General features: G+C 45.0%; 2 protein-coding genes across 2 annotated transcripts; both read right to left on the reverse strand.

Annotated features, from left to right (window-relative positions):
* Positions 1 to 3,649: 3,649 nt before the first annotated feature.
* LOC145880029 (uncharacterized) lies at positions 3,650 to 9,637 on the reverse strand. The gene is made up of 7 exons (XM_082977625.1): positions 9,241 to 9,637; positions 8,581 to 8,616; positions 8,419 to 8,439; positions 8,061 to 8,177; positions 4,983 to 5,192; positions 4,824 to 4,880; positions 3,650 to 4,673 (listed from the first exon to the last, which is right to left on the reverse strand). Exons 1-5 carry the CDS (start codon positions 9,318 to 9,320, stop codon positions 5,135 to 5,137), a joined length of 312 nt encoding a protein of 103 aa, XP_082833751.1. The 5' UTR covers positions 9,321 to 9,637; the 3' UTR covers positions 3,650 to 4,673; positions 4,824 to 4,880; positions 4,983 to 5,134.
* A 510-nt stretch (positions 9,638 to 10,147) lies between these two features.
* Positions 10,148 to 14,251, reverse strand: LOC106609141 (V-type proton ATPase subunit F). Its single transcript, XM_014207620.3, has 2 exons — positions 13,985 to 14,251; positions 10,148 to 11,226 (listed from the first exon to the last, which is right to left on the reverse strand). The coding sequence occupies exons 1-2, from the start codon at positions 14,140 to 14,142 to the stop codon at positions 11,025 to 11,027; spliced, it is 360 nt and encodes a 119-aa protein (XP_014063095.1). The 5' UTR covers positions 14,143 to 14,251; the 3' UTR covers positions 10,148 to 11,024.
* Positions 14,252 to 14,286: the final 35 nt, after the last annotated feature.

The raw sequence follows: 14,286 nt of genomic DNA on the forward strand, positions 1-14,286 counted from the left end.
TTATCTGACTAAGCACAGCCTGCTGTCCTGATGGGGCCCTATGACGAGAGAGAGAGCGTCATCAGACTAGGAATAAGAGGAGCGTCTCATGTACAGTGGGGCAAAAAAGTATTTAGTCAGCCACCAATTGTGCAAGTTCTCCCACTTAAAAAGATGAGAGAGGCCTGTAATTTTCATCATAGGTACACTTCAACTATGACAGACAAAATGAGAAGAAAGAAAATCCAGAAAATCACATTGTAGGATTTTTTTATGAATTTATTTGCAAATGATGGTGGAAAATAAGTATTTGGTCAATAACAAAAGTTTATCTCAATACTTTGTTATATACTCTTTGTTGGCAATGACACAGGTCAAACGTTTTCTCTAAGTCTTCACACGTTTTTCACACACTGTTGCTGGTATTTTGGCCCATTCCTCCATGCAGATCTCCTCTAGAGCAGTGATGTTTTGGGGCTGTCGCTGGGCAACACGGACTTTCAACTCCCTCCAAAGATTTTCTATGGGGTTGAGATCTGGAGACTGGCTAGATCACTCCAGGACCTTGAAATGCTTCTTACGAAGCCACTCCTTCGTTGCCCGGGCGGTGTGTTTGGGATCATTGTCATGCTGAAAGACCCAGCCACGTTTCATCTTCAATGCCCTTGCTGATGGAAGGAGGTTTTCACTCAAAATCTCACGATACATGGCCCCATTCATTCTTTCCTTTACACGGATCAATCGTCCTGGTCCCTTTGCAGAAAAACAGCCCCAAAGCATGATGTTTCCACCCCCATGCTTCACAGTAGGTATGGTGTTCTTTGGATGCAACTCAGCATTCTTTGTCCTCCAAACACGACGAGTTGAGTTTTTACCAAAAAGTTATATTTTGGTTTCATCTGACCATCTGGGATTTTTGCTCACTGTTCTTGTGATCATTTTGACCCCACGGGGTGAGATCTTGCGTGGAGCCCCAGATCGAGGGAGATTATCAGTGGTCTTGTATGTCTTCCATTTCCTAATAATTGCTCCCACAGTTGATTTCTTCAAACCAAGCTGCTAACCTATTGCAGATTCAGTCTTCCCAGCCTGGTGCAGGTCTACAATTTTGTTTCTGGTGTCCTTTGACAGCTCTTTGGTCTTGGCCATAGTGGAGTTTGGAGTGTGACTGTTTGAGGTTGTGGACAGGTGTCTTTTATACTGATAACAAGTTCAAACAGGTGCCATTAATACAGGTAACGAGTGGAGGACAGAGGAGCCTCTTAAAGAAGAAGTTACAGGTCTGTGAGAGCCAGAAATCTTGCTTGTTTGTAGGTGACCAAATACTTATTTTCCACCATAATTTGCAAATAAATTCATTAAAAATCCTACAATGTGATTTTCTGGATTTTTTTTCCTCATTTTGTCTGTCATAGTTGACATGTACCTATGATGAAAATTACAGGCCTCTCTCATATGTTTAAGTGGGAGAACTTGCACAATTGGTGGCTGACTAAATACTTTTTTGCCCCACTGTAAAGTTCCAAATGCAGTGAATAGCCATGGCACGTCTCACATTTTTTGGACAATATCTACACTAATACTCTGTGTTACAATAGAGTATTGGCACTGATCTGTCTATGAAAAAAAACGTGGCACTCTCTGGAGGTCATTCTCCCCTGTGTTGTTGTCTGGTGGTCAGTGCTGTGATTCAAGTAGTCTTTGACTGACATAAGTCGGGACTAAATTAGGGTAGTTACATTTAACATAAATGCCAGCCTTTGTCCCTTGGGTTACAGTACATTGCTTTGAATGATCATTCATGTCTTTTCAGAGAGGCGTTCGACTGATCTGCCATATCATGTCGTCATGCTCACTGCTCGGTCTTGTGTGGTGTGGGCTCCTCCTTGTGGCGACTGTACTAATAAGACTCACAGCAGAGCTTTACTGGGTCTTTCTGGTTTAGGGCTGTTTGAACAGGCAGCAATATAATTATGTAAGGAAAAGAGAAAGCTCATTGTTATGTTGTATGTTAGACACATCAGTACAGTCTGCCTTTAATAGGCCACTACCTATCAAACTGTGGTGAGGGGATACATTTACATCCCTTTAGTTAGAGAGAGGGGAGGTAAGGGGGCTGGTGGGCATGCCTCTTTCCCTACACATTCAGGGCCAGTGTCTGGCCGTCAATCCCTCTCCCTGTAACCAGAGTAGCCAAATGTAAAAGAATCCACTCTATTGTCTGGGCTCAGCGTTGGATCACTCATCCCTGACTGCAGACCAACTCTCCTTTCCCACCTGTGGCAGCCAGGTGATAGTAAGCTGATCTTCCCACTTGTGAAAAGCATGACTTAATACGATATTAATCTTGCAGGTGAATGATTAATGACATTAGGCCATAGCCTCGTAGCCAACAGGGGAAAAGGTCTGAGTTACTTTATCATTTAGACAGTGTGTGTTGAATGGGGGAGAGGGGCATGGGGAGTGTACTTAAGCCAACATGGCAATATCCATCTCAAACTCCCAGAACCACGTTTTTATTTTACACGTTCTATTTAGCAGCTTCATTTTTCGTCTTCACAAAATAGGATGAATACACAATAAAAACCAGTGCAGGTGTTGGTGGTGTGTTTGTATTGTCATTTGGGTCCTGTGTGATCCGGTGGGCACCCTCACGCCACGGTGTCTGAGGTGGCGGAGCGAGGGAAGATGCCGTTCTTGTGGAAGAGGCTCTCTTTTACAATGGCGTTGAGTGCGTACATCAGGTCGAGGGCCTTGTTCATGTCACCTGCATTCAGAGGGGGCACAGCAGGGGCAGTTACCATGACAACTGGAGATAAGACATGGAATGTAGTAAAGGTAAAGGCTGGGCAGGGCCATGATGTCACCCACTGAATAGTTTTTCTACTGTATTGCATGTGATGTGCCCGTTTCTTTTCGCTACTTCAAAGCAGAAAACGTTCAAACATTCCAAATCCATGATGAGTGGTTTTGCCATGTTGCTGGAATTGTTGATCAACAATTAAGCCAATTTTTTTTGACCTAGAGCCCATCCATACTGCCAGTTGCTGGTTATAGGGTAGAAGTTCTTGACCTCAGGGAGGAGATATTTGTAGCGTCCAGTCTCCTCTTCCGAAAAGCCATCATACAGCACACCCGAGTCTCTCCCGAAACCGGTTCGATAAGCACCTTCTCATCTCTACTTTTGAACTTCGCCCCTTCTCTGGTCAGCGTTTTCATAGGTTTGGCTTTACGTTGAGGTTCGTTGATTTGTGGCAGTTTCATCCCTCGTTTTTCACCCACCTTTTTTGACGAGTTCAGGTTTGATCCAGTTATTTCAAAATCCATTTAGTCTAACAAATGTTTCTTTCAAAATAGCCTCCTTCCAAAACTCCTGTTTTTGAGAATCCATGTCCGCTGCTCTTCCCAAAAGCCAGCTAGCCTTCTTGCATATTGAGGTTATGCGCAACTATCACCCACAACAATTAAATATTTTGAATATCCTTTTATTATCTGGATACATTCAGCACCAATACAATCCCTATCACATTAAATGTGCAAGAGAAATTTCAAGGGATGTAGGTTTGACTTTTCCTTCACCAAAATGCATGAGGGTGTCATGGCGCGCTCGTGAAACCTCTCCAAACATTTGCTTATAACAATAGGTTTATGTCGTCCGCCACACCCCCCCCCCCCCCCCTTACATTTAAGACAATAATGTACGTTTTAAGGTACATTTCCTGCAGTGCTAGACATTGCCATGGGGCGGAGAGAACATTTTGCAATATTATAACAACTTTTATGCAATTCTACTCATTTTGCCATGGGGCAGAGAGAAATACAGCAGGCTATGTGCTGTTTTAAAGCAAATTTTCTGCAATTCTACACATTTTGCCATGACTTATGCCATGTTAATGATATCTGAGTGAGAGTGACAAACAAAATCAATGGGGTCCCTCTGGAGGTCAGGCCCCTGGCTACGTGCCCTGCGTGCCGGGTCGGTATTCGGCCATGATTACTACAAATGTAGATACCTGGCTAGACTAACTTACCAATCTAAAAATTGTTAGCTGTCATGGCTAATTGAGTGACTGCACGATCACATTTCGATCTTGTATCTTGTGTATTCTAATATTCTAACTCTCAACAGTTGAGACTCTATTGGGGGCCAGGGGCCCTAAACGACAGCCTACAGTACGTCGCTTATGCCTGGAGCCAGCCCTGTAGTACACAATGACAAATATTTGATACTTTTCTTAAGTGATTAATTAAGACAATTATTAATATGTCTTTAATAAATAGCAACTTTTTAGCTTTACCACACACAAAATACACCTTCTGTGCAACTCCTCTCCTATTGTGTCCTCTCCCCCATCACCAAGTGCTGCACATAAGCAATAGGCAGGTGGAGTGACTAAATATTTCAACGTTTCTCTCAATCCTCTTGTCCTTCCAGATCAGTGATGACAAAGGAAAGCAGAATAAGAAAAGTAATGGCTTAAGAGCAATAGAGGACAGCCAGCAACTACTGTATGAGGCCCCACATTACACTTCTTCTCATCTTCCTCCAATGCTCTTCCTCTCATCTCTTGCCGTTGCCATGTGGGTCTCTGGTTGCCCCGCCTGCACTCTCGTCCCCGCCCTGGTTCAGTATATGGCCCAGGGCACAGAGACTCACCACGCAGCCTTGAGGAGCTGCTGCATAATATTCATGCCTAAAAAGAGTTGCCAAGAAGGACAGATGAAACATTGATTTCACTTCAACGATGTACAGTTTTGTAATGCTTTTTGTCTTCCCTCCTTTTAGAGTTAAAGCGCCACCTACTGATAAAATGTATGATGACTGACTGAATACACATACTTACAATGGACGTTTTCTTTCCCTTATATCTATAAGGAGTGGAGGACCGTTGTACCCGTGTCTGTGTGCAGTAGAGGGGAAATAAATGATTAATGACATATTGGAACATGTGCAAAATTAAAGGGTAGATGCCTGTTTATAATAATTCTATAAGAGAACTCACATAGGTAATGTTGAGTTGCTATCTGTCTCGTTCCGACTCTGCATCAACTCCTCAGGCCTGTTGGCAAAAGAGCAACAACAGAGTGGGAGTTGAACTGTAACAGTATATATTTTCTATAGCATACCCACGATCCTTTCCACCAATGATCTTCCTCACGTTGAGCCGTACTCTGTGTCAGTGCTGTTCCAAGGAACATAGGTCTCCTCTGGCCTGCATGGATACATAGGAGATATCAGTAGTGAGTTAAACTACTCTGTCACTTCAAGTTCTAGAACATTTCTTGTTTACTCGGCTGGGTTTCATCGCCTACATACAGTGTACATATAAAACCCACACACAGGTCATGGACTAACGTCAAGGTCTTTAAATTCATCAGAAGATTATCACTTTATCAGTTGCTCTGTCTGTCTGTACTTTGTTTCCCTTTGTGTCATTCTACTCAACTAGATATTCATGGTTGAGAAAGGCCTATATTTGTTTTATGAACCAAAGTGAGTGTGGATTGAATCAAGGAAAGTATAGACAGACATTTATGATTCTATTTTTATGTGGAAAGCAGGCATTTATTGCATCACTCCTGGTTTGTAAAAAGCTTTTATTTGCGTACAAAAGAAGTGAAGTATATTTGGTTTAGTCACTTTTACACAAAACAATTAAGTATTTGACAAAGTACTCAACACATGTAATTTAATTTATGAACTATTATAATAGTTCATCTACTCTAAACGCCCCCTAGCATTAGTTTCCTTTTCATGCTCACAACTTACTTAAACTCTGGTGCAGTACATTTCAGAAATAGTTGTAGTGCAGTTTTTTGGTTGGAGAGCCACAAAACCTATTATCAAAGTCATGCTGCAACCGATGTGATAAAACGTGTTATTAAAAAACTGGGTGCCAATTTAAGCTATGCTGTGTCAGTGTCATTTTCTGCCTATCCCATAGGGGTCTTTGGTGGAGGTATAACAACCGTCGTTAGGAATGGACCAAGGCGCAGCAGGAATGTGGATACTCATGTTTATTGATGAAAAAACAAGTAAAGTATCCACTGGAAAACCAAACAAAACAATACTCACGACGGCAACAGTGTGACAGGCTAAACAAGCAGTGATCACAAACAACTACCCACAACCCCAAAGAAAAACACACACCACTATATAAGACTCCCAATCAAAGGCAACTCAACACACCTGCCTTCAATTGGGAGTCTAATCACCAACACAAACCCCTTAACATACAAAAAACCTGCCACATCCTGACCCAAAACTGATACCATACCTCCCTCTGCTGGTCAGGACGTGACAGTACCCCCCCCTCAAGGTGCAGACCCCGGAATGCACCTAACAGAAAATACAAAAAAAATGTAACCCCAACAAAACCAATAAACAATAACCTCTAAACAATAAGGGAGGGAAGGGAGGGTGGCTGCCGTCAACGACGGCACTGTGCTACACCCTCCCTCCCCAACCCACCTATCCTGGAGGTGGCTCAGGTGCAGGACGTGGACCTCGCTCCACCTTCGGCGTCGCCCACTTCGGCTGCGCCGATAGCTGCGCCGGGCAGACGGGCCACTCGGGCTGACCCTGGCAGACGGACCACTCGGGCTGGGCCGGAGGACAGGAGGGCCACTCGGGCTGGGCCGGAGGACAGGAGGGCCCCTCGGGCTGGGCCGCAGGACAGGAGGGCCCCTCGGGCTGGGCCGCAGGACAGGAGGGCCCCTCGGGCTGGGCCGCAGGACAGGAGGGCCCCTCGGGCTGGGCCGGAGGACAGGAGGGCCCCTCGGGCTGGGCCGGAGGGCAGTCGGGCCCCTCGGGCTGGGCCGGGGGGCAGTCGGGCCGCTCCGGGCAGTCGGGCCGCTCTGGCGACTCCTGACTGGCGGGCCGCTCTGGCGACTCCTGACTGGCGGGCCGCTCTGGCGACTCCTGACTGGCGGGCCGCTCTGGCGACTCCTGACTGGCGGGCCGCTCTGGCGACTCCTGACTGGCGGGCCGCTCTGGCGACTCCTGACTGGCGGGCCGCTCTGGCGACTCCTGACTGGCGGGCGGCTCTGGCGACTCCTGACTGGCGGGCGGCTCTGGCGACTCCTGACTGGCGGGCGCTCTGGCGACTCTTGACTGGCGGGCGGCTCTGGCGACTCTTGACTGGCGAGGCTGGGCTGACGCACTAGACGCCTGATGCGTGGGGCTGGTACCGGGCGTGCCAGCCTGGAGACACGCACCTCCATGCTAGTGCGTGTAGCGGGGAACACCGGACCGTAGAGGCGCACTGGCGGTCTTGGGCGCAGGTTTGGCATCACCCCTTCCGGCTCGATGCTCACCTCACCCTGGCACATGCGGGGCGCTGGTACAGGGCGGACTGGCCTGTGCATCCGTATCGGCGAGATGGTGCGTACCTCAGCGTAACATGGCGCCCTCCACCTCATACGCACCTCCCTGTAATCACGGGTAGCTGGCTTACGGCTCTTCCTTGGCCTGGCCAAGCTACCCGTGTGCCCCCCCAACAAAAAATTATTGGGGGTGCCTCTCGGGTTTCCTACCCAACCGTGTTCCAGCATAACGTTCCCGTTGGTTCCTCTGTCCAGCTGCCTCCACTCTCCTGAGTGCCTCCACCTGTTCCCATGGGAGGCGATCCCTTCCGGCCAGGATTTCCTCCCAGGTGTAGCATCCCTTGCCGTCCAGGACGTCCTCCCATGTCCATTCATCCACCCTGTTCTCCTGTGGCTTCCTCCTCTTCCGCTGCTTGGTCCTTTGGTGGTGGGTAGTTCTGTAACAACCGTCGTTAGGAATGGACCAAGGCGCAGCGGGAATGTGGATACTCATGTTTATTGATGAAAAAACAAGTAAAGTATCCACTGGAAAACCAAACAAAACAATACTCACGACGGCAACAGTGTGACAGGCTAAACAAGCAGTGATCACAAACAACTACCCACAACCCCAAAGAAAAACACACACCACTATATAAGACTCCCAATCAAAGGCAACTCAACACACCTGCCTTCAATTGGGAGTCTAATCACCAACACAAACCCCTTAACATACAAAAAACCTGCCACATCCTGACCCAAAACTGATACCATACCTCCCTCTGCTGGTCAGGACGTGACAGGAGGTGCCCGCTATCTCGCTCCCTTTCTGCAGGGCTGACCCCAGATTAGAGTTCATACAGGTGGGAAGGTAGCAGAGAGACACGCTGCATCTGGATTGAAAGGAGGGGAGTATCAGGTTAGAGGTCTGGAGTGTGTCCTGCTGGATGGTCAGACATTCAGCAATGATCTTGTCACTGCTGCTAAAGAAACTGTTAAGGTTATGTATATGCACAATTGCTTTAACAATAGTGCAGTTGGACACACACAACAGTTGGACACACACACACAGGCTTGTGTGCTCAGTCAAATTATTCAATCACATTGTACTTGCGTACATTTGGGGAGACTTACGGTATTGCGTGGTCGTAATCCCTGAAGGAGAAAGAAAAAAAGACGAGATATTTTAGAAAAATGTCTGTGAAAAGAGTCAATTGTGAGTCAATAGTGTTCATACAGTTAAAGTACATGTGTTTGGCCCTCAGGGGCCATGGTAAGTTTGAAGAGCTAACTTACAATAACAGACTCATATTCTCCATAGGAAGTATCATTCTGTAACGATAGAACAAATCACTTTATTGGTCAATTGCGCACAAGGTCCAACCGAAATTGTACTTCCACTTTCAACCCAACCCCCCGAAAAGACACACATACATGATTTTGGAGAGGTGCGGGGGGCTGCCACACTGGCCGCCCGGGGAGATGTTATAGTGGGGGGTTAAGTGCCTTGCTCAAAGGCATAACGGTAGGCAACGGCATCTAGGATTTGAGACCCGGGATTCAAACTGGCTCGCCTCTCTAACCGCTAGGCTACTTGGTGCTCTAAATGGTTTACAACATTTGGTTTCAAACACTATACATATATAGACCCATAAATGTACTCACTGAAAGGGGAAGGGAATCTCCGTTTCATTGGACTCTGTGTCATTCGACATAAAGGGTCTGAAAGAGCAATATGTTGGTCTCACTATTCTCACATTTAGTTAAACTCTTCCTAGTTTTTAGAAGTATTAGAACCCAACACTCACTGTGTTGTTGAGTTGAAGAAGAGTCTCATATTCATATTGTCTACAGAGGGGGGGGGGGAAAAAATCACATGCCTCACAGGTCACAACTCTATCCATTCATCCATACATCCTCTAATCTCCTATTTCCACAGGTAGGTAGATGTCTTACCTCTGGGTGCTGTTGAAGGGGACTGGGAATCCAAAGACATAGCCCAGGAGGATGACACCGAGAGACCAGGCAGGGATCATCTGTTCTCCGGAATAAATAGGTCTGTGAATAAATCCCCAGTGTCCAGGGATAGGTTCATTCTGGGAGCACCTCTTGGCCAAACGTCCATATCTTTATAAGGTGCAGGTAGTGGAACAAAGCTGTGTTTGTGTGTTGGTGTTTGTCTCTGGTTCACTGAAGAACATGGGAGAAAATGTAATAACTCACATGTCCAGCAAGATAAATGATGAGGCCTGTCTCAAGGTTGTTCAAATATTTGCCAGTTGGATCACAGCATCCGTGTGCAGGCCCCTATATACTGTAACACATCAGGTTCAGTCTCAGGGTCAGGCTTTAATCATGGAAACCACTCTGAATCTGATTTGTCAGGGTTAATACACTGGGGTTTAAGTTTGTGCCACTGGCACAGAGATACTGGGAAGTACTTCACTTCTGCTTAAACTATGCAGTGAGAAGTTAAACAAACTTTGGCTTCATGGGAACTTTACCCCACTTCCCAAAAGAAACTAAGTGGTCTTGTCACATCATCAGGAAAGCTTGCATCTCTTTTGCAGACAGGGTTGGAGATATAAGTATAGTTGGTAGTGGGGTCTTATTATGACTGACATGTAACATTCCTGTCGTACTTCAGGCTACTAGCACTGTAAGGCTTTAGAATCAGTATGGAGGATTGCTGGATTTAATTTGAAGATTTTGTACAGTATGAAATAATAAAAGTCTTCCAAGCTAACACACAGGGAATTGTTTTGGCTTTTGTGAGATTGTGAATAGTGCGATTCTCTTCTAATATTAAACATTTAAGACAGTTGTGCTGGTCTTGATATTATCATTCATAACTTACACAGTACAGGTTGGATAGAATAATTTATTTTTGTAAACATCTATTGTTTTTTTACAGGTATAAGTTAAAACTGTCACAATCACAATACATTACAACAGGTAGTCATTTTGCAGTGCTTAACATACTGTTTTTTCAAGCTATTCATTTTTTTGTGGATTTTCTGTTGATGAGATGTACCCTGTGGATTGGGGAATAATAATGTACATTTCACCAGATGATGAAATGCTACTTTGCAGTTTTTTGTTGTTGTAAAGATCCAAATAGGGGCATTAGGAATGTTTCCATAAATGACAAATGCGAGGTTAAAACAGACAGTCATGGTCACATGCATGCTCTGACAAATGTTACACTCACTGAATTGCAGATGACTATCCACAATTCTTTGCCGAGATGTCTTATGCAAGCATACTCTCCCCAAGGTTATGACAAAATGAAGCAAGCATTTGACAAACAGACTGGATGAGACCACAAGATACAGTACCTGCGTAAGATTTCATACAACAGCATGAATAACCCGAAAAGGCATACAGCAAAACAATTCAACCATCAACGTGGTCAACGAATAGTAATACCGTAATGTTCCAGCCAAAGGAATGAAAAACTAAATACTACACCAAACAACATTCGATCTGGCGAAAGTGCATTGCCAGGTGGATGGAACAGGACCCAGGCAAGAGATGAGGTGGATTGTAGGGACCAATTATGGACTCAGTCAATATGGATAACACATGAAACTGCCATCAGGCCAATTCATACTTTACAGCCTTCCATAGCATTACACAAGATAACTCATTTAGGATCATGACAGTCTCCAAAGTCCCCCTCCTCCATCTCTGTCCCTGCCCAGACCGTGACCCTGCATCTTTGGGTAAGTGTTGTGTGTTTATCGGAAGTCCTCAGCGGAGAACATGCCCTTGGCCCTGCGTAGGATGGAGTCCTTGGAGGCGTCGTATGGGTGCTCCTTGGAGGGTATCTCCAGCACGGCAGGGATGGACTCCATGTGCTGGTCGATGGCGTGACGGATCATCTCTGCTATGAACTGGTTGATTAGGATGATACCGATGTCATTGCGAGTCAGGAAACTCCTGTGGGGGGCATGACAGAGGTAAATAAGTTACAGAGACGACGACAGTGAACATTACAGCGCAGGTCTGTAAACAACAAAAAACAAGGCATGTTGTCCAGCAGTATTTGAAGGTGTTATGATGAATCATATCACATAACTAAGCCTAATGGAACACAGATATCATGATACCACCTACCTACAGATTGTAACACCAGATAATGTGACACACACACACACACACACACACACACACACACACACACACACACACACACACACAGTATCCATTATACTGGGAGTTACAGGTTAGGTACTGTTTGGTGTAGCACTGAGAATTTTCAATGCCAGTTGGTAACTGTCTAGATAACACCTGACATCCCCTATGCAATTACAAACATAATGGAGCATCAACTGTCTTCACCCTGTGTGCAAACAAGCTCACAGTTTGTCTGCTTTTAGGTATTTATCTTCAATCTCAAAATGAGGTAGATAGCTGGGTGGGTATAACGTTCAAAGTAGCATGATCAATTCACCTAGCTAACTAGCTGCCGAATAAGCATCAACTCAACACTTAGCTTATTCTTAATGTTTGTCCATAGGCTACCAGAGTGAGGACAGACATTTTTCGGAATAAACTTCATGAAATAGCCCACTCCCTACCCGGTGTAGTGCCGAAAATCTCCCCCCCTAACAGAATCCCCCCCCCCCATTCTCATTTACAACTGCGACCTAGCTAAGATAGAGCAAAGCAGTGCGACACAAACAACACAGAGTTACACATGAGAACTTGCTTGCTAGATGGGGTTGCCAACTTTCTCACTACCAAATAAGGGACAAAAGGTGGCGTGCCAGTGCACAGTGCCACGGCAGTGTGGGTACAGTGTTGTGTAAATGAACATACAGTGTATATTCATACTCAATTGGAAAGGCAAAACATTGTTATATTCCATTTAGTCTATAGCTTTACTAAAACTGTATAATTATGTAAACTTATGTGAATAAACAAAATAAATGATCAAAGAAATGACAATTTGAACCTTTACAGCAAAAAAAAAACAAATTTCAAATGCAAAAGAGGAAAAGAGGGGCATGAGTCACTCACCAAGTCTACTTTTTCCATGGATATTTTTTGCTGCTCTTGACTGATTCAAGCAGTCCTTTGTCCTTTTGCATAGCCAGAGAAAAGGCTTCACATGACAAGTCACAGTTCACAGATATTTGAAGTTCATTTTTGATCAGCTCTGTGCTGCATCTGTTTCTTGAGTCGGACCATTTAAATGGTCATCCGAGAGAAAATCCTCTCTACAAAGGCATTTGAGCCTGGCACACTGAGGACAAATGAGAATCCTGAACATGTTGATCAAGTTGGCTTTTGGAAAACTGCCACCCACTTCTCACTGGTGGATTTTGTGGTATCCTGTCTGGCTTTCTGTATTTTCTCCCGGCTAGCGCAAAACTCTTCATAGAGTTGGTCCATACTGACTGTCTCTGTCATTTTGAGGGCAACCACTTCAGTGAAGGAGAGCTCCTCATAGAGGCCGATCAGTTTCAGTTTCACCATTACATTTTCTGGTGAGAAGTCAAACCACTTGTCAATGTATGTAATGACAGTGTCATAGAACTTCAAAGTCCTGTTGCTGCTTGGACCTTTGTGCTGACAATTGTTTGTCCATCAGCTGCTTGGTCTGGTATCCAAAAAAGCTGTCCTGTTTCCGCTGAAGCATCTTCATTTGGAACGTTTGGACTTCCTCGTAAACATCTGTGATGCAGAGCGTTGTTTCCTCCAGCTTTTTTACAAGTTGGTCAAAAACACACCCCACATTGTTGAAAAAGCACAGAAATCTCTGCAGCTTCCGTTTTTTCTTCATACTCAAAAATACTCTTCAGTGCCACAGGACAGGTCTCCCCAAGGGACCTGAAGTATGAAGTAAGAGCTGGCCAGCTTTGCAGGAGACGATCCACTGACAGCTGATCGCAGGCGTACTTGCAGGCATTATGAGCTATGTGAGCTGGGCAATTAGCTTTCAGAATGCGATTGTTGGCACTGCTCAATAACTGGTAAACGGAGTGGTGTTTTCCAAAGTTGACATTATCTGCTGCATAGGCTGTGATGTGTCTAATATCCATTTCATGCTTTTCCAGACAGTTCATCAGCGCTTGATGTATGCCATTTGCAGTTTCATCACTGTCTTCATAAAAGTCAAGTAACTTGCACTGCACTCCATCAGACACAGAGAAATATCTCACGCACGCTGGAAACATTTTTCTATTTCCCTTGTTTATGGCATCACTGGCAACTGAGAAATACACGGGCTCACCTTCGGTCGGGGACAGATCATCCAACATATCCCGCACAGTCTTTGGTCCTAAAACATTCATTGTAATCATCTCAGCTTTCGTTCTTGCCAAGTGCATCATCTTCACAACATTTGAGTCATGAAACAAAGCACCGTTGAGCTCAAGGTTGCCAACAAACAACGCATACAAAGTAGCATGATCAATTCACCTAGCTAACTAGCTGCCAAATAGGCATCATCTCAACATGTAGCTCATTCTTAATGTTTGTCCATAGGCTACCAGAGTGAGGACAGACATTTCTCAGAAATAAACGTAATGAAATAACCCTATCCCTACCCGGTATCTTATTCTGCCGCTATACAACTGTATATGCGTTTGTTGGTAACCTTGTCATTTACGAAGTTTTTGGAACATATTCCTGTTGGGACGTTCAACAAATTATACCCACTCTAGATCGCTAGCTATAACTTAGCACTTACTTGAAGGTCTCCTCTATCTCTGCGATGCTTGTCTCCTTTTCGACCACCAAGAAATTCGGTTTACGATTTTTATTCAGCTCGCCAATGCCACCGAGTAGGAACCCGGTACACGTATCTTCATCACCAATGACGGCAATTAATTTACCTCGCCCTGCCATTATTTAATTCTACAAGATAAAATAGCAAAAACAAGCAATGACTGAATGTTCTTCCTTCTCTGAATCACGAAGCTGTCAGCTGACCAGTACTTCCGCTTTTGGGAGTTCTTTGGAGATGTCAGCTGTCACAAAACGCAGATAGTG

This window comes from Salmo salar, chromosome 07 (assembly GCF_965601325.2).
Source record: "Salmo salar chromosome 07, fSalSal1, whole genome shotgun sequence".
Classification (NCBI taxonomy): Eukaryota; Metazoa; Chordata; class Actinopteri; order Salmoniformes; family Salmonidae; genus Salmo; species Salmo salar.

Excerpts from the sequence above, each read along its gene's own strand:
- LOC145880029 (XM_082977625.1), bottom strand. The coding sequence starts at position 9,320 with ATGATCCCTGCCTGGTCTCTCGGTGTCATCCTCCTGGGCTATGTCTTT. Across the intron at positions 8,617-9,240 it reads CCCTTCAACAGCACCCAGAG|AATGATACTTCCTATGGAGA; the intron begins GTAAGACATCTA and ends CTATCGTTACAG. Across the intron at positions 8,440-8,580 it reads GAGAATATGAGTCTGTTATT|GGATTACGACCACGCAATAC; the intron begins GTAAGTTAGCTC and ends TTTCTCCTTCAG.
- LOC106609141 (XM_014207620.3), bottom strand. The coding sequence starts at position 14,142 with ATGGCAGGGCGAGGTAAATTAATTGCCGTCATTGGTGATGAAGATACG. Across the intron at positions 11,227-13,984 it reads GAGATAGAGGAGACCTTCAA|GAGTTTCCTGACTCGCAATG; the intron begins GTAAGTGCTAAG and ends TGCCCCCCACAG.